Below are 24,598 nucleotides of genomic sequence, written 5' to 3'. Positions count from 1 at the left end.
TCAGGCAGTTCCTTTGACCTCATGGATTGGTTTTTGCTCTGATATGCATTTTCAGCTGTGAGACCTTATATAGACAGGTGTGTGCCTTTCCAAATCATGTCCAATCAATTGAATTTGCCACTGGTGGACTCCAGTCAAAGTTAAGAAACATTTCAATGATGATCCAGCAAAATGTGATGCACCTGAGCTAAATTTCAAGTGCCATGGGTCAATGGTCTGAATACTTCAATGAATAAGTCAATGTGATATTTCAGCTTTTTTTTCAAAAATCAGGTTTTTTAAAAACTAAATGTGTGAATTTGGTTGGTGTTTTAAATGAGATTTAAACAAATTTGGTAAGTAATGATTAATTTATGCTTCAATTCAATTTCACTTGTTTTTCAAAATACTCTGTACTGCTGTAATGAGAAATGATTTAGACAAGCTCCAGAAAATGTTTTCAAAAATGTTTTAAATTATGTAATTATACTGTTTACAACGATTTCAGACTTCCCTTTTCATGTTTCAAAAGAAAAGAAACAAAAGCATTAACTTCATTTTGGGGTGAACTATCCCTTTAACATTATGAGAAAAACTACAAGACTCAATTTTGTACTATATAATTTATTTACAAACAAAATGTGTATTGTGAGCATTCATGAGTTCTTCAGATGTCCACAATAATTTTTCACATTCATATTAAAAGCAGTCACTGTTACAAAAAGTGTGTCTACAAGCTTGCAGCTGTGATTTAGAAAAGTAGAGGCGGGACACCACTGCCGAACAAAAGTCTCCATGATGGAGGGACCCTCCACTGCACTGACCCTTGTATCTGAGAGAAGGAGTTCAACATAATCAAAACAGCACCAATGAAGACAAATCAGTTCAGTAACCACATCCTCCTAAGGTAATGTGCCACGCCGAACCAAATGCTGGACAAAACTACTGTCATTTAAATCTAAGGTTCATTTTCAGTGGTCAATAAAATTGAGATCCATTAGATAATATGTAGTTCACTACATTTTAAAGCAACAGAACATGCTAGTGGCTAAATAACTTACAGGTTTCTCCAGCAGATGGAGCCAGTCATTGAGATGGTTGATAAGGGTGAAAGCATCAGGAATGTTGTCCCCTTCTGAACAGAAGTTTAGCACTACTGCCATAGATATGTCCTCTGTACAGCTGAGACCAAAAAAGAAAAGTCTGTTTGAATGTTAGCCTCGGTCACCATTTACTTTCATTGTATGAAAAACATTTTTTATCTCCTTTTGTGTTTCAACAGAGAAAGAGGTGAGTAAATAACAATATAATTTTCATTTTGAGTTTAGTAAACGTCAATGTTTACTCACCCCTGTGTTGTTATAACCCCATGTGACTTACTTTCTTTTTCTTAACACAAAGGGAGAAACTGTGAAAAGAAATCTTGTGCTCAGTGATGTCATACAATGACAGTTTATGGTGACCACATCTTCAAGCTTCAAACAAATGCAAAAATATAATTCAGAAGTCTAATAAATTATTCCATGAGACTCAGGATTGTTATAAAAGCATCTAATAAGGTTTGGTGAGAAACAAACCAAAATCGAATGTATGATTAAGTGAAAATCTTGACTGACCGTTGATTTCCTGTGCTCATGAGAGTGCACGAGAGCAATAGTTATGCAACTCAATTCCCATCTCTAGTAAAGTATGAATAGTGTGACACATGGACCATGATAACACAGGGTTATGGATTGCCAAAATTAACAAATGATTCTGAGTTAAAGATTTAGTGTTTTACCAGTCTGTGTACAGGGCTTTGGTCACTCCTCCTCCAGGAATATAGAGGTGCTGTTCTGAGTCAAACACATCAGGGAATATACTGATTCTCGCCATCTCCCTCCAGCCCAGCTTTTCCACTCTCTGTCCTTCCTGTTTCTGCAGAGATGGAGTCAGCAGGTAACGCAGAGGAGTGCTGCTCAAAAAATAGACAACACAACACATTGGATATCCTTTTACAATATTTGTGAATGCCTCATGTGTGCTGAAAGTCAATCTGTACTATGTGAAATCCCTAAACATTAGTATTAAACTTTGGTGTGTAACTCATTCCGCTTGTTTGTGCTAGAGACCTCAAATCATGTTGCTTGTTGAGATGTGTGCCGTTACTTTTCTAAGGGTACGTTTACACGACAACGATGTATTAAAAATGGAAAAGGTTTTTGAAATGTTTCGCGTACAGACAACAACGTTGTCAAGATGATCCCCGTTCACACGGATCTGAAAAAACTACTAAAAACGCTGTATTATGCATGCCAGGCCAGTAGTTGGCGATGTCACTTTATAAAGAAGCACTACGTGCCTGCGCACAAAAGCATTCTTCCACAGAGCGGTGAATACAATGAAGCATCGAGCAATTTTGTCTGGAAGGACGATGAGGTTGCTTTATTAATACAAGTCTTGAGCAGCACAAACACAGTCCTGTAGTCCACCATTGTAGTTTTGAATGTATTTTTTTCTTCCATTCCTTTTTATAGGAGATATCAATGGTACAACAATATCTGGCAAGAATGAAAGGTCACAACAACATCGAAGCTTATAAGAAATGGAGCACACAGGATAAAACATAATGCCTAATTATAAAAGAGGCTATGGTTAAGGGGCTTCGGTTCATTCTAAGATATCAATGAAATTAAGCAGTCTTTTTGCTGTTTTCCTCTCCACAAACAACTAGGGCTGTACAAGTAACCAAAAAACTAAATTGCGATTCCGATTACGTCTGCCAAGATTATGTAATCGTGAAAATTGACGATTACAGATTTCAATTTAAGTCTGCTCCTGTTGCATCAATGGTTTCTATTTACAACGTGTTTTTGCAGCGGTTGAGTATTCTAACCAATAACTAACATTTCCGTTGAGCAATGAAACAGCAATGGTCAATCAGAGCCGCATAGATTATTCCTCCGTTCTATCTGTAATGAAAACTGATCCTAATGCACAAGTTTTAAACCGTCTTAAAGCTCAGACTCTTCCTTTATGTTTTAGCTCTGTTCGTGTGGCACACAAAAATGAATACTGAAGAAACATCACCTGACACATGAAAAGAAGCTGTAGAACAAGCGCGAAAAGCACTTTGTAATTATTTTGGATTCTTTGCATATTGCACCGCTTGCTTTGAACGTAGATGTAAAATACTCTGAAAATGAGCAACACGACAAAACTAAAACGATCTCATTCCAAGCAAGGCACAGACGTGGTGTAAATAATTGATTCATTATGCCGATTAGACTGCTTTGTTTTTAATGAGAGCATTCGTGAGAGTGCAGAACATTGTGTGGAGCGTCAATGCGCTCGTGTCGAAATGCTGCTCTCATTGTAAACCTGCAGTGAGCGACAGCAGTCATTGTAATGGGAGAGTTTGTCGTGTTGCTCGATTTCTGTTCAATTTATTAAACATGTAATAACGGTTTTGTTTTTTTCATGTTAATAAGTAGGCCAATTTGTACAAAATACAATAAAATAATTCAGCTTTACTGTTCCAAGTGTGTTTTGGAGGTGTAGCCAACATAAAGTATATGACATGAATAGCATATGTCAGGAATCACCGTCATTGTTATCTGTCTGCTCCAATAAGACTCATTTGCCAACCAGCTGGTATTGGTAGATTTAACGTTTTCACAAACTACAATAGCAAATGACTGTTTTTAATTTACAAAGTGCAGCCACTAAAGAGGCCAAAAATGATCTAACGATGATCTTACATGAACAAGATCACCATTGAAAATCTAACTGAATGAAGGATGAATGTTCCCGTCTCTCCATGAAAGGTCTCACTGAACGCAGTAACTTGGTCAATTTAATTCGGCTGTTAATAAGTTTGAATATTGAATATGCCTTATTTACTGTACGTGGACTAATACTTTTAGCAGTAATTTAACAATAATGTAATTTATTCTATACAATAGTTGTCAATTTACAATCATTTTAATTTGCCTTACCATTATTACAATATAAAATACAATATAATGCTTTAAAGAAACTGAAGCGCAGCTCATATTCACCATTAAAATTTGAGATTTGTGGTACAATGCAAATTATTTTGTGAAGACAGTAAATAGAGGCTGTGTTTAAATACATTTACATTTGTGGATGAAAAATTAAAAGTATTTAATAGAATTTTGTAGTTTTTGTCCTTCATTATGATTCCAAATGTGATGTTATCTCTAGTGAAAGTGGAGGGAGACTGGAGATAAGGCTCCAGCCAATCATACATGGCACACCAGAACATGTTACTGTAAGGGAAGAAGAAAAACAAGTTATCCGTGGTCTCTATGGTCTTTATTTTGATCAAAAATGTATCTTCGTGCAAGGAGTTCTCTTGAAGGATATATATCATTAAATACTTTAAAGTGAAGCTCTTTTGCTTTTGGGGGAAAAGGTAACTTTAAGAAATCTGTATGTAGTTTCTTCAAAGTAGAATAATTGAAGATATGAGAAACAAAGTTTCAGCTATATGGCATTGGATATAAAGTAAAGAGTATAGAGACCACAGAACACTTTGTTCTGTAAAGTCTTCCTGGAGAACTGGTGACCAGCAATCATCAATGAAGGAAGATGAGGGGGTTGAACATATGAGGTAGAGCATTTTTGCCATCAAAAAGAAAGCAGAAGGGATGCTTTGGACAACTCTATTATAGTGTTTAATGGTTGCACTGAAAATTACATTTTGTACCAAGGTTTTCAAAAGATAAAATTAATCTGCAGTTCCAGATGGGTACATCATGGGGTGCAAAATTATGTTTGTACAGAAGTTTCCAGTACAGCAGTACTTGTGAATGGAATGCTGACAGTTTTATAGGTAGTTTTGGAACATCAAAGTCACAGCGTAAAAGGAAATCAATACCTCCAATCCTTCTAAACAACTCCCCAGGAACACAATACCAAAAGCTGTTACTGTTTAGTCTTTAAGGTTCCATTAATACAGTCATAGTCAATGGCTTGTAGCCCACCATCTTCATAGTCTTTCATTATAGTTGCTCTTTTCAAATAATGAGGTTTTATTTTCCAAATGTAATCATAGTTAAATTTATTGATGGTTTTAGTAGCTTTGTTAGAGATAGACCGAGAATAAGCTGGGTAAATACATCTTGAACGGCTTTCCATTTTGGTTATATAGATGCAGCCAAAAAGAGAAAGATCTCTATTAAACCATCGGTTTAATCTTGATTTACATTCATCCATTTTGTTCCATACATTTAAGGTTTCACTTAATTTAGTATATTTTGTTATATGTATACGTAAGTATTTGACAGTAGTTTTACTAGGGACATATATGCCATATGCAGCCTCAAGATGGCAGTCATGTATAGTTAATAATATTTTTATCAATTGAACTAGGCAATAATTTCATTGGCCTTTGGGACCTGCTCAACATTTTTTAGATACAAGATTGATCATCAGCCAGCTGACTTATAATTACTTGGCTATCAAAGCCATTTAAGTGTTCGATATCAGAATTTTTGATGAGGATTGACAGCATTTCAGCTGCGATTATGAAGAGTGAGGGTGAAATGGGGCAGCCTTGTTTTATACCTCTGTTGATTGTGAAGCAAGGGGTAGTGCCACATGAGAGGGATATTGAGCTTTTAGTGTCATTATGAAAACATTTTATAATGGTCCTAAATTTCTCCCCAAAGCCACATAGTTCCAAAGCCTTGAAAATAAAAGAGTGTTCGACCGTATCAAAGTCCTTATAAAAATCATTCTCATTATATTCAAGTAAATCAAGGACAAGGCAGACATTATTGTGTATTGATCTACCTCTTATAAATCCTGATTGAGTGTCACTTATTATTTGAGAGAGAGATTTTTTATTCGATTTAAAAATATATGTTAACAGTTTGTAGTCACTGTTTAAAAGTGTTATCGGTCTCCAGTTGTCCAAGATTTTGGACTCTTTGTCTGGTTTTGGAATAAGAATAATTAAATCTTGCCTCAACATCTGTGGAAGTGACAGGTTGTTTATAGCTTCTTTAAGTGTTTCAAATAAAATTGTTCTGATATGCTCCCAGAAAGAACTTTTTGCATGTTTACACGAAGACGATAATGGCATAGTTTTGAAAACGTACTTTGAAACCCGTTTTCAAAAGTTTGCGTTTTCAGACCCCAAAACACATAAAACGTTTTCTGTTTTTAGTTGAAAACGTTGTCGTGTAAATGGACGCTAAGAAATAGGGATGTAAAACGAATGAAAAAAACCCAGAGAGATTTGAGGGTGGGTTCTTTTGACTTGGGCCAGTAAACAACCACCCAGAACACTTTAGCATCCTGATGGTGAGGTTTTGCACAGGCAACACTCATATTTACTTAAGAAAATGAACAAGAAATATAAAAAAAAGTTTACATTTACATTCTATCTGTCTTTGCATCAAAAAGACACATATTGGGATTTAAAGAGAGTTCCTATTTACCCAAGCAGCTGTCGGTCATCTCTCTGATATGCGTGACTGCTGGACAGCAGCACAGTTCTGAGAAATCCACAGCTCTTGATCCAGGACACCATCAGCTTTCTGAATGATCTCACCTTTGTCTAAGACAAACAATAAACAGAAACTGTTTCTTCACAAGATGTATTTGTCACATGCACAATAGTAAACGGATAAAGTAGTACAATATTTTGTCTGGTTTTTGCTTTGTCATTATGTGGTATGGAGTGTAGATTGATGTGGGGGAAAAAAAATTATTATTATATTATAAAAAATATTTGTCCCATCCCAATTTCTTCTGTTTTTGTGTATATTTCATACTACATTTTTTCAAAACTTTTAATAAAATCGCACATAAAACAAAGGCAATCGGAGTAAACACATAATACAGTTTTTAAATGATAATGTTATTTATTCAAGCAAAAAAGTTACCCAATGGGCATGTGTTAAAAAGTATTTGCCCCCTTAGATACTAAATCCCCAAATCTATGAAACTGCATTCATAATGGGGTTCAGCTGGACTAGACACAAAGGCCTGATTACTGCCAGCCCAGTTCAATCAACACCTAAATATAACTTTTTCAGCAGCATGTAGTTCGCTAAAAGTTCTCACCCTGCAGCACACTATGCCAAGGTCGAAATAAATTCTAGAAATGATGACGGAAAAGGTGATTAAAATAAAGGCTCTGGGACTCCAAAGAAACAGTGAGAGCCATTGTCCCAAATGGAGAAAACTTTGCACAGTAGTGAACCTTCCCAGAAGTGGTCGACCTTCCAACATTCCAAGAGCACAGCGACGACTCATCCAGGAAGTCACAAAAAAGCTAAGGACATCATCCAAGAACTGCAGGTCTCTCTCGCATGAATAAATCTCACTGTTCATGACTCCACTATCAGAAAGACACTGAGCAAAATGCAATCTATGGAAGAGTGGTGAGGCAAAAAACACTGCTATCCCAGAAGAGCATTAAGGTTCTTCTGAATTTTGCCAAACACACAAAGGTTTGATGATCCTCAAACCTTTAGGGAGAATGCTCGGTGGACTGATGAGTCGAAAGTGGAACTGTTTGGAAGACAGTGGTGCAGTTACATCTGGCTTAAATCAAACACAGAATTCCATGAAAAGAACATCATACCTACGGTCAAGCATGGTGGGGGTTTTGTGATGGTGTGGGGATGCTTTGCTGCTTCAGGGGCAGGCCGACTTGAAAACATGAATTCTGCACTCTACCATAAATTCCTAAAGGAGAACGTCCGTTCATCAGCCATGAGTTGAAGCTCAAGTGCAACTGGATTATGCAGCAAGACAATGATACAAAGCAAAGGAGTAAGACCACCTCTGAATGGCTCAAAAGAATCTATATTAAAGTTTTGGAGTGGCCTAGTCAGAATCCTGTCTTGAACCTGATTGAGATGCTGTGGCAGGACCTTAAACGGCAGTTCATGCTCGAAAACCCTCCAATGTGGCTGAACTAAAGCAGTTCTGCAAAGAAGAGTGGGCCAAAATTCCACCACAGCATTGTGAAAGACTGATCTTCAGTTATCAGAAGCGTGTGGTTGCAATTGTTGCTGCTAAAGGTGGCACAACCTGCTATTACGTTTAAAGGGGCAGTTCGTTTTTCACATGGGTGATATACAGTGAGGAAAATAAGTATTTGAACACCCTGCTATTTTGCAAGTTCTCCCACTTGGAAATCATGGAGGGGTCTGAAATTGTCATCGTAGGTGCATGTCCACTGTGAGAGACATAATCTAAAAAAAAAAAATCCAGAAATCACAATATATGATTTTTTAACTATTTATTTGTATGATACAGCTGCAAATAAGTATTTGAACACCTGTCTATCAGCTAGAATTCTGACCCTCAAAGACCTGTTAGTCTGCCTTTAAAATGTCCACCTCCACTCCATTTATTATCCTAAATTAGATGCACCTGTTTGAGGTCGTTAGCTGCATAAAGACACCTGTCCACCCCATACAATCAGTAAGAATCCAACTACTAACATGGCCAAGACCAAAGAGCTGTCCAAAGACACTAGAGACAAAATTGTACACCTCCACAAGGCTGGAAAGGGCTACGAGGAAATTGCCAAGCAGCTTGGTGAAAAAAGGTCCACTGTTGGAGCAATCATTAGAAAATGGAAGAAGCTAAACATGACTGTCAATCTCCCTCGGACTGGGGCTCCATGCAAGATCTCACCTCGTGGGGTCTCAATGATCCTAAGAAAGGTGAGAAATCAGCCCAGAACTACACGGGAGGAGCTGGTCAATGACCTGAAAAGAGCTGGGACCACCGTTTCCAAGGTTACTGTTGGTAATACACTAAGACGTCATGGTTTGAAATCATGCATGGCACGGAAGGTTCCCCTGCTTAAACCAGCACATGTCAAGGCCCGTCTTAAGTTTGCCAATGACCATTTGGATGATCCAGAGGAGTCATGGGAGAAAGTCATGTAGTCAGATGAGACCAAAATAGAACTTTTTGGTCATAATTCCACTAACCGTGTTTGGAGGAAGAAGAATGATGAGTACCATCCCAAGAACACCATCCCTACTGTGAAGCATAGGGGTGGTAGCATCATGCTTTGGGGGTGTTTTTCTGCACATGGGACAGGGCGACTGCACTGTATTAAGGAGAGGATGACCGGGGCCATGTATTGCGAGATTTTGGGGAACAACCTCCTTCCCTCAGTTAGAGCATTGAAGATGGGTCGAGGCTGGGTCTTCCAACATGACAATGACCCGAAGCACACAGCCAGGATAACCAAGGAGTGGCTCTGTAAGAAGCATATCAAGGTTCTGGCGTGGCCTAGCCAGTCTCCAGACCTAAACCCAATAGAGAATCTTTGGAGGGAGCTCAAACTCCGTGTTTCTCAGCGACAGCCCAGAAACCTGACTGATCTAGAGAAGATCTGTGTGGAGGAGTGGGCCAAAATCCCTCCAGCAGTGTGTGCAAACCTGGTGAAAAACTACAGGAAACGTTTGACCTCTGTAATTGCAAACAAAGGCTACTGTACCAAATATTAACATTGATTTTCTCAGGTGTTCAAATACTTATTTGCAGCTGTATCATACAAATAAATAGTTAAAAAATCATACATTGTGATTTCTGAATTTTTTTTTTTAGATTATGTCTCTCACAGTGGACATGCACCTACGATGACAATTTCAGACCCCTCCATGATTTCCAAGCGGGAGAACTTGCAAAATAGCAGGGTGTTCAAATACTTATTTTCCTCACTGTAGGTGTTGGATATATTTTGCTACAATAAAAAATATATATATATATATATATATATATATATATATATATATATATATATATATATATATAAACTGTATTTTGTGTTTACTTGGGTTGCCTTTGTTTCATGTTATTAGAAGATCTAAAACAATTTAGTATGAAAAATACAACATAAATAGAAGAAATCAGGAATGGGGCAATTACTTTCACATCACTGTATTTTGGTGGAGCTTTTATTTTGAAGTGTTTCTGTGTGTTGTTTTTAACCAAGAAGCTCTGACGTTATGATGGCAGCTTCCCACTCCGGAAAAGCATGTCACTATGTGACTCAAAGTGATTATTAATACGCAAAAGGCTGCTATTTAATTAAATAACCATGTAGTCTGTATATGACTAAAAAGTGAATTAGCACTCTGCCTGCTGTCATCTGCTAAAAAATGCACTAATGGCTAACGAGTTCTAAAAGGTAGGAACACATTAAATCACAGCTTTAGTTGTTAAATAATCTCATTAGGACATTATGTGATTTTAATCTGTGTGCTTGATATTTACGTAGTGACATTCGTATGCCAGATGGTATTGGTTTTTGGTATCAAAGCATTTTAAGAGCATACAGGTACATGAGCACGGTTTCAGACCCGATTCCGATATCAGTATCAGGACATCACGAGTAAAACCATCAAACTGATTAAATAGCCATGTGTCATATGTAATTGGAAAGCTATCAAATAGTAGAATACTATTATATATTATGTATAATATTTGTTTTAGACAAAACATTTGAGAGTAATAGCATGTTAGCTACATGTAAACAGGTGTTACTTATAAGCCGCGTTTTCGCAAATAACTTAACAAAATATAAACAGAGCATAAAACTTCACATACTGTTATTCAGACAAAGGGATTCCTGTTAAAACGATCCCACACACAACGTAATTGGATGAAAAGATCATTAGATAACCCACACAAAGCACAATGTGCGCAAAGCACATATTGTGCTATCTAGCAAAAAACACATTAGCTTTCCTGGATCAGATCTCTTCAACCAGATGTGGAAGTCATCCAAATATGGGCAGAGAGGATTGCTCACTCTAATTACATATGGCCACCAGGAGATGGCACAAAGTACACCGAATGGAACTAAATGAGATCTAGTTACTGATGTCACCATTCTTTGGAGAGAGAGTTATTGTAGTATTTGCATGTGTAATTAATTCTTATAAACAATTATTATGTTTTATTTGTTTGGAGAGGCGGGAGACATTTTTGTATACTAGAATAAATAATATTTGTAATGCTGTAACTTTTGTTTGCTTTGTCATATCAACACAACATTTTCTCAGTTACAGTTGACATGATTGGGAACTAAACAAAAGCAGTTTTGGAGCTACTTTATTTACACCCTGAGATATATAATGTAAAATCAGAAAAATAAGGCTGTAAATACTTATGTACATGTGATTTAAAAAAAAAAAAAAAAAGATTTCAAACAAACTTCTTTCACGTTCTCATTATGGGGTATTGTTTGTAGAATATTGAGGAAAATAATTAATTTAATCCATTTTGGAATAAGGCTGTAACATAACAAAATGTGTAAAAAGTGAAGCGCTGTGAATAATTTCCAGATGCACTGTAAATCTCCTGTGGTGCATGTACATACACTGTTGGACATTTGTTAGTAGACAAATAAATAAAAATATTGTGAGTGTGAAAGATGTTTTAAAGAGACTTTACTTTTTAGAAGCCCACAGTTCTAAAAGTGCCTGAAGTTGAAGAAACACCCAAAGTATCGATGAGAATGTATATGCAATTGTATGAGGGGCAAAAGCACTTTGTAGGGGTATGGTTCTGTTTAAAGTAATTTGCAATAGAAAAAAAAGTGTCTGCTTGTATACACGCACTATTCACTAACCTGGATGATGGGTGTCCTTATCTGTAGTACAGCCAGTTTTAGGTCACTGTGGGAATATACTGCAAAGAAACACATTAAAATGTATGCACATGAATTAATAATACAAGAAAGGCAGATAGTTAAAGAACTAGTTCACCGAAAAATTATAATTCAATCATAATTTTTTTAACCTCATGTCATTCCAAACCCATATTACTTTCTTTCTTTAACGGAACACAAAAGCATTTATTTATATCAGAATGTCCAGGTTGCTCCTCTCTATACAATGACAGTGAATATTGACCATAGCTGTCGAGCAGTTAATAATAACACCTTAAATTTCAGTCTGTTCCTCACACCATGCTATCGCATGGCTTCAGAAGACTGCAGAATATACACCGATCAGCCACAACATTAAAACCACCTGCTTAATATTGTGTAGGTCCCCCTCGTGCCACCAAAATATCACAACCCGCATCTCAGAATAGCATTCAGAGTTGATTTTCTTCTCGACACAATTGTACGGAGTGGCTATCTGAGTTACCGTACACTTTGTCAGTTCAAACCAGTCTGCCCATTCTCTGTTGACCTCTCTCATCAACAAGCCATCTCCATCCACAGAACTACCGCTCACTGGATGTTTTTTGTTTTTGGCACAATTTAGAGTTCATTGTAGAGACTGTTGTGTGTGAAAATCCCAGGAGATCAGTAGTTACAGATATACTCAAACCAGCCCATCTGACACCAACAATCATGTCACATTTGAAATCACTGAGATCACATTTTTCCCCATTCTGATGGTTGATGTGAACATTAACTGAAGCTACTGACCCATATCTGCATGACTTTATGCACAGCACTGCTGCCACTATAGTATATTTTTCAATATTCTAGTATGTTTCTTATATATCAAAATACTTATATGAGTTTCCTGGCCTTTGTGTGACCCAGGAGAGAGCATATGAGGTTACTAAAAGTGTTGATGCTGCAGAGGCCACAAAGAGCACCCAGCTGTAACAAAATAATGAGACTAAGGACCTTGAAGATAGACTAAAGCCAAGTTTCTACCAGTAAAAAGATATCAAAAGGCTCTGTGAGATAATGGTGGCAAATAGTATCCATTGGTTACAAAAATAACAAAGGGGCACAGAAATGAGGTAATGCCAGATAACAAACTGTATAGAAGAGGAGGTTTTGGACTAAGACAGTCAGAACGGACAGCTGGCCGGTCTCATGTTTGTTGGTGTTCAATAAACTACAATTTTGGCATCTGGAACTCAAGACTCTGAGAGTTTTCTTACAACTTAGAGAGATTCATCGTGATATTCCACGACATATCTTTGGCTCCAACTCGTGGGGCTGGCATTGAGGTCAAGGGGCAGAGGTCGCTGGTGGGACGGCTTGCACGAATCGCACAGAAACACTGGCGCCAGAAACTGAGGTAAGCATCTTTGCTTAAGGTGTTTTTGTGTGATCTGTGGTAGCGAGTCCCGGTAAGTGGCTTCCCTAAGACTTTTGCCAGTCCGGACATAGAATAATTTGAACTAATTGGCTAAAATAGAGGAGAGTTCCAGATTTCAAAAATAGGGGGTGGGATTGTTTAAAGAGAGTTTAAGAAAGTTTATTTGAAGAAGGTAGAAAAAGCCTGGGGGTGAGTCGAGAAGCGACGCGCGTGAAAATTCCCGGTTAGGTGCATTTATTCAAGGTTTTGCCAGAAGAGTGGCTGAAAATCCTGTACAGGTGAAAATCCTAACACGGGTGGAGAAGTGAAATTCGCATAAAATTCCTCCAGGTGTTAGATTTAGTTATTTATTGAAGTGTTTGACGGAACCCGGACTGTGTAGAAAACGGGAAATGTTGAACTATGTGCATGTTTGAGATAATGAATAATGTGCATGACTAACTATGTTGTTGGTGCATGTGTGCTTACGGTACTAAATGCGCTGTTTTTGTGTTTATTCAAATGCATGATTGCAGTGTTGATGATGTATTGTGTGCAGAGGCAGAATAATACAGAGAATCAGGTGCACTAAGCAGGAAATGCTAAATGAGAGCAAAAGTGGAAAACTAATTGAAACAGTGAATTGAATAAAACAATTGTAGAAAAAGTATAAAGACGCAAAATGGCACCTGCTTCTCTGATATCTCCCTGCCTTGCTCTCGCTCACTGGTCAGCTGAACGGACAGCTCTGTGAGTGAGGGGAAGAGGAGATTCAGAAGAAAAAAAAAATAGAATAATTGGGAAAAAGATAAAGAAAAGGCAAAAAGTTTTCCATTACAGTGAACAAGACTAGAGAAAAATGCAGAGACAAGCGAGTTTTGTAAAGTTGGAGATCAATGCAGATCTGAAGAGTGGGAGAGAGAATTGGAAAGAGCGCTGATAAAGTAAAAGGGAATCAGCGATCATTTTTGGAAAGAATCAGAGTACATAGATTACGCAGGGCAGAAGAGAAAATTAACTGCAAAAAAGAAGGAGTTAATGAGAACCTTAACTGAAGTGGTGAATTTAGGAGAAATAGAACAGGAGTGGCCATTTGTTAACTGGTTGGATGTTGCGGTTAGGAACATAGATCCTAAATTATTTGTGGATCACATAACTACACTCTGTAAAGCAGGCCATAGAGATGAGATAGATATATACAAGGGACATTTGAAAGTGTCAGTCAAGGAGGCAAATATTCCTTACTTGAAATCTGAAGTGGCACATTATTGGGAAACGTTGTTTTAAGAGGGCAGACTTGGATAGGGAAACATAGATATGCATGATATAAAGCAGAATGCAAAACTTAAGTGTGTATTGCTAATATAGACATAGATAATGATGCATTACTTATGTGAAAGCAATGTATTGCTCATGTTGAAATACATATGTAATCAAAAATGAAAGTATAATGCATGATAAAGCAAATAATTAGAAAAATGAATGCATTAGTTTAAACACTTGTGACCATGCTGTATGTATAAGAAATAAGTAATGTATAATCTTATTATCCAGACTTTGTACCCAAGATGTATGTATAAGTAGTATGTGAGGTATAACCATGTTTTAAGAAAAGTTTTGTAAATCACAAAATAAGATTATACTAACAAACATAAACCATGAATAAACAAATAGTTGGTTTTGAGAAGAAATAAAGTGAAACCATATAAGCAATAAAAGAAGGAACATAAGAAAATAATAAAATAAAAGAATAAGAGAAAATATAAGTTAAGAAAATAAAGAGGATAACAAAAAGAGTAAAAAGAAAGAAAGAAAAGATAATAAATAAATATAAGGGGAAGAGATAAGAAATAAAAATAAGTATAATAAATATATAAATAAGTATTAGTAGTAATAAATATTTAGTTTATTTAGTTGGATGTTATCCAGAAGTATAGTTGATAAGACTCGGATAAATGAGCACAGTTGTTGATTTTTTCATTCTCTCTCTCTTACAGTACGCTGGAGACTGAGTGCTGGGAAAGAGAGAAGGGAGGGGCTGCTAGAGCGAGAATAGGGAGCTGTAAAGGGAGGGCTGTGAGCATGCACAGAAACAGAGAGACTTTTTTTTCCTTGTCTCAGTTTTCCTCATGAAACAGAAATCATAATGTGGAAATAAGCTGTTACTGAATTTGAGAGGAGACTAACTGAGAGAAGAAAAGATATAGAATTAAAAAGATGAATAACAGAAACACAGGGAATTAGTGATCATTTCTGGAGTTATGAACAAATTAAATACAGTCAAAAATGTTAAGGTGATATTTAAAAGGGAGAGTAAAGGAGAATTAGCACCAATGTAGAAATTGTCTTGAACAGAGACCCAAAATGGATGTGACAGCTGTGGGTGGAAGTACATGAGTTTTAATATAAAAATAATTAACAGATATAGCGATCAACCACTGTAAATAATGAGTGTTTTTTTATGGAAATAAAGGAGAGAGAGGGATAAAAAGAGGAGAGCAAAAGGAGGGGCAGAAGTAATAGGTTTGTTTTAGTATAATGTTTTTTGAGAGCTCTGTGTTTATAAAGGCCTTGTGTTTGTAAAAGTGTGAAAGTTTCTGTGTTTGTGAGAGAATCTGTGTTTGAAAGTATGGGAAGTATGACTGAAGTGTGATTGCGTATGGAAGTGTATGTTATATGAGCCCAATAAATATCAATCAAGATAGAGAGGTTGATCCTTTGCTGCATAACTAATGAGGAGTATGTATGAAATTTACATAAAAGAAAATCTATTTAGACTATTTTCATCAATATAAGAGGCAGAAGAGATCTGATGATTAAAAACAAAGAGGGCACTTAATAAATATTATGATTGTAGAATGAAAACCAATGATAAAAATTATATGTGTATGTCTGTGTAAGTGTGTGTGTGTGTGTGTGTGTGTGTGTGTGTGTGTGTGTAAGGATAAATATAATACAGTATAAACAAACAAATAGCTTTAAAACAAAAATGTGCATGAAATCAAAAAGTTAACCCTTAGCGGACTGGACAATGTTTATTCTTGGGCTGTTCTTTTCATGCCATGAATGAAGCCTGATGTAAGATTAACTAAACTGGAGAGCTGTTGAATGGACATGTGTCAGATCATAACTCCTTTTATATCAAAGTGATGAGTAAGAATATTTAGATTATAAAAAGTGATCACTTTAAAGTGATTGAATTGCATTTGGGAAATCACATTATCTGGACAAACAATAAAGCTTTGAGTCGAGTGTATTGCGCTAAACTAAAGTCAAATAAGTAATTGTATTTTAAACAAAGGTTGTATTTAAGATAAGTGTTGTTATATTAAAGCAAATGGCAAAAGAGGACCAAAGATATGATAAAATAAGAAAATTATATTTTGTATCTTATGCAGTTAAACCTTAAATGTGAAAACTTCACATTCATGTGTCCGTTTTATGTTCTGTCTGGTCCAGTTTATGAGAGAATACTATTTTAATATTATTAAATTAAACACTAGAAAGTTGTTTTTGATTTTTCTATGATTTAAAAAATGTCTGGAGAACAATTTAAATGTGAGTGCAGCGTTATCGGTGTATACTTGATCAACCAACAAAAGATAGGCAGAGATTTTTTATTTTTGTTAGGGACTGTCTGATGAGGGCATTGAGGATGGCTTTGAGGGGAAACAGGCCTCTCTTGATGTCTTCAGACAGACAGAAAGGGGCCCCGACTTTAGAAAAAGACAGATAGCAGATAGATAGATATTTTGTTTTTATTTTATTTATTTTCTGTTTGGTATACACAGAATAGGTCTTGGTTGATCGTGGATACACTGAGAATCTGCATTTGAGACTAAAATTAAAGGAACATAAATTTAAGAATGATTTGGATCATTTAAAAATTAGTCTTTGGGGCAGGTGAAGCCAATGGAGAAAGGTTAAGATTAAATTGAACATTATAACTTCCTCATATATGAATGTTAATAAGTTCATATTCATGTGTCTATTCTGTGTTTCTTTTGTCATCATTATGTGTATGTTGTTTCACTAACTCATTCTGGAACTAGTTTGTCCCCATTGCAGATGGCTGAGAAAGATGATTTTATAGAAGTTACTAATGCTGCAGGAGGAAATCCGGACACAAAGAAGACTGAAAATGATGTGACTGATCTGATATATCCTCCTGCGCTCATTACTGCTGGTAATCATTACTGATTTGCCATTTATAATGTGGATTAAAATTTCTCTGGAAAAGTTGATTTCAGTCTTATACGATCACTTTATGATTTTCCAGAATGCCATCAATGGGTTCAATGCCCGTGTCTAAATTGTTCTGAGGGTCTAAATTTAAATCCAGCAGCTAACCACTGATTTATTGATTTGAAGAGTAAATATTACAAACATATGGCAAAGTTATAGAGTTACCTATTGAATTGGTTACTCCCCCAAATTTTCCAGAGAGTACCCTCATAATAAAAAAATTAAAAAAAAAAAGGAGCTTAGTGTGTTCTACAAAGTGCTGATTGAGTGTCTATTTCTATTACTACTATTTTAGTTTGCCATAGTTAATACATGAAAGTGTAATTTTAGAGGTATAATAGTGATAACTGTTAAAAGATGATGAAACATTTGGATAAAAAATAAATAAATAATGTAAGAGTCATGAGAAATTAAAAGTACGTAGTGTATCTTACTGAGCAATTATTTCAAAACACAAGAAAAGAGATATGTTTTTAGATATGTTTGTCTTTAAGACTTTATTCTGTTTAATCTTTTACTTTTCTGTTAGTTTAAAAACTTGATTTATATTATTTTATTAGATAGAATGGAAGTTCCTTCACCTGAGAAAGTGTAAGAAATGGAGAAAGTAGTAATAATAAATTATTACTTAATAATAAAAAAGGGATTATAATATATTAATAATAAGATAGGTGTTGTAAATGTAAAGCTCTGCATGAACAGAAGGCTAAACATAAGTTGTATTGATTATATAGAGAATGTCGAAAAAGACATTGTGTTCTGTTTTATTAAAGATTAGAAGGTTATTTGTATGTTGTTTGAATGGACAGAAGAAAGTAAGATGAGAGTAGTTTTTGATAAGAGTAGTTTTTGTTTTTAAATGGTGTGAGATGAGAAAGTTTGAAAGCAGTTAATATAATCAGTTATTATAAATATCACTATTTTTACTGTTGAAGAATAAATTAAATGTATTATTGTGAAACAGTGTAATGCCCCACTCCTCACTCTCAGTCTAAAATTGATAAGTGTCTGCTTGAAACAGAAACACAAGAGCAGAATTTGAAGAAATATTCATAAGTGTTTTATTTCATTTTATTTTGGTTTGATTTTATTTTTATATGTAAAATGATGTGCCTTGACAATAATGTTAGATAGAGTGATATGAAGGAGTTCAAACAGCTCTCCTCATCAATGATTAAAGATTTTATATATTAAGAGGGCAATCTAAAGTTAAGGGTTTATACTAAAGAAAAGAGATTAAGTTGAAAATTCATCTGAAAGAATAAATGTAGGTTCAAAAACTATCTAGAGACTATTATTGAATTGAGGTGATGTTTTTAATTAAGCTTCCTAGAAGCTTGAGAGGCTTTGTTCTGATGTTAGTCCTCACCATGATACATAGTTTTGTGTAACATTTGCTGAAGTAGCAGAAATAAAACCTGAATGGAAATTAATTATCTATAAATGAGTTCAATTTTAGCATATTTTACTTTTACTTTGGACAATTTTAATAGACTGATGAATTTTTAATAATGCTTTTTGAATTTAACCATGTTTTGAATTGTCTCCATATTTAAGCATTTGTAGATGTTCCATTGGCTGTGTCGGTTCTCTGGTGATACTCCCTGAAAAAGAAAATATCTGTTTACTGATACCAAATTATTAAGGATTGAGGACTGAGCAGCATCAAGACCAGTGGCAAGAGGTGACGACCCAATGACGGGTAAGACTTGACAATGGCATAAAAGGTTAAGCAACCAAAGCAGGGGCGTCACCGCCCTGGAGACCTGACTAAGAAGGTTTGAAAGGGGTTTAAGGAAGTGGATGAATGCTCTTAGATCAGAAGCATCAAAAGGGAGTTCTAGAAGAGACCTGCTCAAAAATTTAAAAGTTCCACTGAACCCGACTGCATTTTAATAACCACTTTACTAAAATAACTTATCACAGTGTTAAATACTAAGCATTCTGTCACTGTGTTGTCAGGGATCATACCCTGTGTAGAGGATTATTTATAGATTGTTTTGGGGGTAAAGTTTTGAGAACCGTTGCAGACAAAGGAGTGCTTGACATTTTATAGAAGTATTAAACAAACATGGGGAATGTTTGTATGATAATGAATTTAGACTGGAAGATGATTTATTACTTTTACTTATGCTTTAATTGAACTCATATACATTTTAAAAGTAATGAAGAATGGAAAAGATACATGGTGGTGACTAAAGATTAAGATTGCTTGTCTTGTTTGTTTGTAACAATATAAATGGAATTAATTAAGAAATAGGGTGCAGGGTTGGCTACAATTGGTATAATAATTGAAACAACAATTTGTGAGAGGGGAATAATATAATATTGTGTGTTACCATTGATTAAATAAAAAACCAGATGAAGTACTGATCAATGTACTGATCAATGTAAATGGCCCATTGCAACAGAAATACCAAACTGGGAGGAAATTGATTCCTCCAATGATATGTTATATATTTGATAATTATTTTATTGATTTAATACTCTGAATTACTCTGATATAGTCTGAAACTATGAAAAACAGCTTAGCTTGCAGGGAAAATTAATTAATGTGATACAGACATTGAGAGTCCTTGGGAAACAGGAGGAAATGAAATGTATGTGATAAGTGAATGAGTAGGGAGTTTTAAGATAAGGAACACCTGTGGTAGTTTACCTCCTCTGTGGAGAATTATAGCCTTTTGTGAATGACCCTTTCTGTGAATGACCATGAAAAATGTTGTGTATAGATACTAAAGGGATGATCTAATGTTTTTAATTGGAACAAAGTCAGGCTATGCCTGGCTCCTGCCTGGAGGAGGCAGAGGACCCATGTGTTATTTAGTGCTAGAAATGAGATGCAACAAATGTGTTTGTAGCAAATGACTCTAATAAGGGAAATCATTTAATATATTAATCAAATGAATGCAGAAAGTAATGATTGTTAGTTAATATAAAACATGTAACCATATGAGGTGATTACAGTGTTCTTTATATATATAAAATGAAATAGTCATGCTGTTGCCATCATTGAAGCAAGTTAGGACAGGATGACCCGCTGAAGGAGAGAAGGTGGAAAACAATTGCGGCCTACAATACCAATGAATAAGAAAGACATATTAATATGGATGTTATTACTGACATACTTGGGACAAGTGTTGCCCCCAATGATGGGGCCTACCAGAGAAACGTCCCAAGAAGGACCAGGATCACCAGATGAACAATTCTAAGAAAGCATACTGCAGAGTGGGTTCCCTACAATCAGCCTTGGGGATCTTGGATGGCCTTTCCAATGAAGCTGACCTAAAACAAAATACTCCAGAATGTGAATTAAGAAAGTACAGAGCACTTGACGGACTGTATTGAAGAAACTATGAATATGGACTTCCCAACGATGAATACTGAGGCAAGATTCAGACAAAGAAGAGCAGCAAGCACAAAACTAAGAACCCGAGGAAGAAGAAGATCAGCAGGAACCGGCTACAGAATCTGAGGAAAGAGAAGAGGAAGTAGAAGGATAAGCGAAAGTAGGGGAAGAGCACGCTGCAGCAGAAAAAGGGATTGAAGTGCCGCAGTAGAGCAGGAAAGCATAGAAAGTGAGACGGAAGTACATGTCACAGAAGAACAGGACCAAGAAGGTGAAGAAGGAGAGAGACAAGAAGAAAGTGATCGTCCTGCTAAAACAGATTCAGAAGCAACTGAAGGAAATGAAACAGGCCAACAAGCGCAGTTGTTCGAGGAAGAGTTGTGGCACATGGAGAAAGAATGGAAGCTCAAGGAGGTATTAGTGTTGATGATGCTGTTACTAACATATTTGGGACAGGTATTGCCTCCTATACAGGGCCTACCGGACAGGCGATCAAGGAAGGCCCAGACTCTCCAGGTGAAGGACTGTCACAACGACTATGGTATGATGAATTTCCTACAATTGACATCTCAGACCTTCAATGTTATTCCCCCGAATGAGCAGAGACTAGATAACATAGCACGAGAAATCAGAAAGAAGCGAAGGCCTGGATCACTAAACAAAGGTGAACCCGAAAAGCAAAGAATCTGGATAAGCAATTTGACTAAGCAGAACAAACCGAAGAATCGGCCTCAAAAGACACCTGTCAAAATAATCACCCAAAGACTGAAAAAGCAAATAAATTTAGAAAATGATATGGAACCCATAGAGTCAGCAGGAACACAGGAACTATTACAATATGCAAATCAAAATGACTGGTATAAATGGGCCAGATATACAGCTAAGCAAGCAAAAATGACAAACTGTGTAATGTGCTCAGCCCACTCCATTGAAAAAATTTGTAGTAGTCCCAAATCAGTATGATTATAAGCATTGCGCTGAGTATTATGCCAAAAAACTGTGGTAAAACAGGGAGAACAGTGTACTGCCCAGCAGAATGTTTGGCATTCTTGGGTCATCCGAATATGATAAATATTATAAGATGATAGGGTGGGGAGATGAAGGCAGAAAATTAGACAAATACGTGTGGATAATGGGAAAAAGAAAGCACATTATCATATAAAATAAATTGTCAACTGGAGTATGAATGCTTTAACAAAACTAAAGGAAAAACGAATGTAGGACAATTTAAGGGCAATTGTGCAGTAATATGGCATTTAGATGATGAAATGTTTTTTAATAATAATGTGATTAGGTTTAGATTTAGATTGCTGTATATACATACATACCAAATAATACATCCCCAGAAGGAACTTTTACCCAGGCGATGAGGAAACTGCATGACCTGAGAAAGGAAGTTAAATCTAATGTAGGGAGAGATCAGCGGTTTGGGCAATGGTTTGATGATCTTTTTGGTTCATGGAAGTTGGGGCTAATGAAAATAGGTATAATAGTAGTTATGGGACTGACCCTATTTGCATTATTGTTATGTTGTATTATACCCATTCTGAGATCAATTATGACTAGAATGGAGGCTAAGCAAATGGTAGCCGTATCAATGATGACAACGCAAACAAGTGTTGCAACCAGACAATATACCATTGGGCCAGGATTGGATGAACTTGATGAGATTTACTGAGAAGCAATCAAGAAAATAACAATGTAAGGGAATTTTATTTTTGAACACTTTTTCATGTTTTTGATAGTAAGGGAGACAGCAAGACTATTGTACTTTCATTTTACATAACAAAATAGGTAGCATCTCAAGAAAGGAGTTAGAGGGTGTTTTGTTTGTTATTTTTGACATATTCCCTATTATCAATGTAACCAATTTCTTATTACTTATTGGTGAAGTATATCTTTAGTACACTGTATCTAACCAAATAGAAGTAGCATTTTTGATGATTATGGTTCCATATAATGTATATGTGAAGTTATTGCCAAGAGAAGACATATAAGAGCTATATTTGAAGACAGGAGCGACGAGCACCTCAGTGCTTGGCTGCAAGAGCAAATAGACTCAACTGGTGGTTTAAAAACCCGCTGTCTGCTCCAACACACCACCAGATAGCGCTCAGGCTACCGAATTGTCTGTGAGTTCCTCTGGCAACGAAGGATAAATATTACTATGTTACTTTTAATAGTGTTTTGTTAAAGCATATATATATATATATATATATCTTCTACTCAATGGATAATCAATTGTACTCTACATCACGCAAGGCTTCACATTTGCATGCACATGCTTATTACAAATGAGTTGATTTCTGTCACCCACCCCCAGGAACAGTGATAGCTAGAGGACTGGGATCTTTTACTCCTTCCTAGTTAAGTGTGGATGGAGAGGTTTGGTCCCAAGTTCTGCAGAGTGCAGCCCCATAAAAATGGCATTGGATAGTGGACAGAGTGGCCTACTTTGGCTACATGATTAAATGGGACAGGCTAGCTTGTGTGACTGCACTCTGGTTTGAGGGAAATAGAGTGTGAGACTTTTTTAAGTCTCAGAGGTGGGAATATATAGTATATTTTTCAATATTCTAGTATGTTTCTTATATATCAAAATACTTATATGAGTTTCCTGGCCTTTGTGTGACCCAGGAGAGAGCATATGAGGTTACTAAAAGTGTTGATGCTGCAGAGGCCACAAAGAGCACCCAGCTGTAACAAAATAATGAGACTAAGGACCTTGAAGATAGACTAAAGCCAAGTTTCTACCAGTAAAAAGATATCAAAAGGCTCTGTGAGATAATGGTGGCAAATAGTATCCATTGGTTACAAAAATAACAAAGGGGCACAGAAATGAGGTAATGCCAGATAACAAACTGTATAGAAGAGGAGGTTTTGGACTAAGACAGTCAGAACGGACAGCTGGCCGGTCTCATGTTTGTTGGTGTTCAATAAACTACAATTTTGGCATCTGGAACTCAAGACTCTGAGAGTTTTCTTACAACTTAGAGAGATTCATCGTGATATTCCACGACACCACACGATTGGCTGATTAGATAATCGCATTGATTATTGTTGTTGCCAGAAAAACCAGACGGGCTGGTTTGATATGTCAATTATATTACTTTATTATATAGAGTCATATGCATTACTTTCATGATGCTTTGTGATCCTTTTTTGGAGCCCCAGTCCTCATGCACATCCATTGTATGAAGGAGAGCAGCTTGAACATTCTACTTCTCCTTTTTGGCATAAAGGAGAGTAAATGCTGACAGAATTGACGTTTTTTGGGTTTATTAAATCAATGACAAAAGTGATATATCTTATTACCTTCTGCATTGGTGCTGAGCTGGGAAGCATCTTCAGTAGATGTGGCGTAAGGGTTGTTTCCAGTCATGGGAATGAGACAGTCAGTGTGGATGTATCCCACTCTGGGCATATTCAGTGTGGAGATGATGAGATCAACGGCGAGCTGCCCCACATTTCCAACAGATACTGCAGGCTATGCACAAATGTTCAGTGTTTAATAAATACAGCATAATACAGAAGCCCACATTCGATTGTGATGATAAATATATTTAGCGTTAAATGTTCACTTACCATAATCAAAGTAAAGCCTTTAAAAGAAGGAGAAACATCCTCCGTCGAAACGAACATTTTCGTTTAATTAATCTCTATGGATTTACAAGGTAAAAGTGGAATAAGTGAAGTGAAATTGTAGTGATTTTTACTTTCAATTTCCTGCACTGTGAATAAGGACCGAACAGAACTGCGTCATGCCTCACCGGGACACGCTGATGCCTGATAAAAATACAAAAAAGTTGTGGCATCTGTGTGTGTGCATGTGATTAATCGCTTTATAGAAGCCCAAATTATTTTGATAATGATTATTATTATAATGTTTTCATCTTTACCAGACTTAGTAAGGGCGGTGTTACCAACTATAGGCTCGTTTGAGATGCCAAACAATTTGAAAGTAGACGAGAGTTGACGGCTTCAG

General features: G+C 36.2%; 1 protein-coding gene across 3 annotated transcripts; it reads right to left on the bottom strand.

The window, feature by feature from the left end:
* Positions 1-658: 658 nt before the first annotated feature.
* On the bottom strand, positions 659-24,598 carry psmg2 (proteasome (prosome, macropain) assembly chaperone 2). Of its 3 annotated transcripts, none has more exons than XM_052092898.1 (8): positions 24,513-24,593; positions 24,199-24,399; positions 23,929-24,100; positions 11,600-11,658; positions 6,429-6,547; positions 1,760-1,933; positions 1,041-1,161; positions 659-811 (listed from the first exon to the last, which is right to left on the bottom strand). In XM_052092898.1, the coding sequence occupies exons 2-8, from the start codon at positions 24,253-24,255 to the stop codon at positions 731-733; spliced, it is 783 nt and encodes a 260-aa protein (XP_051948858.1). In that variant the 5' UTR covers positions 24,256-24,399; positions 24,513-24,593; the 3' UTR covers positions 659-730. The 3 variants fall into 3 exon arrangements, with proteins under 3 accessions (XP_051948858.1, XP_051948859.1, XP_051948857.1); XM_052092899.1 differs by having other exon boundaries at positions 24,199-24,272; positions 24,513-24,591; XM_052092897.1 differs by having other exon boundaries at positions 24,199-24,598.

Source organism: Xyrauchen texanus, chromosome 26 (genome assembly GCF_025860055.1).
Source record: "Xyrauchen texanus isolate HMW12.3.18 chromosome 26, RBS_HiC_50CHRs, whole genome shotgun sequence".
NCBI lineage: Eukaryota > Metazoa > Chordata > Actinopteri > Cypriniformes > Catostomidae > Xyrauchen > Xyrauchen texanus.
The sequence above is the reverse complement of the archived record's forward strand: the minus strand, read 5'-3'. Positions and strand labels throughout refer to the sequence as shown.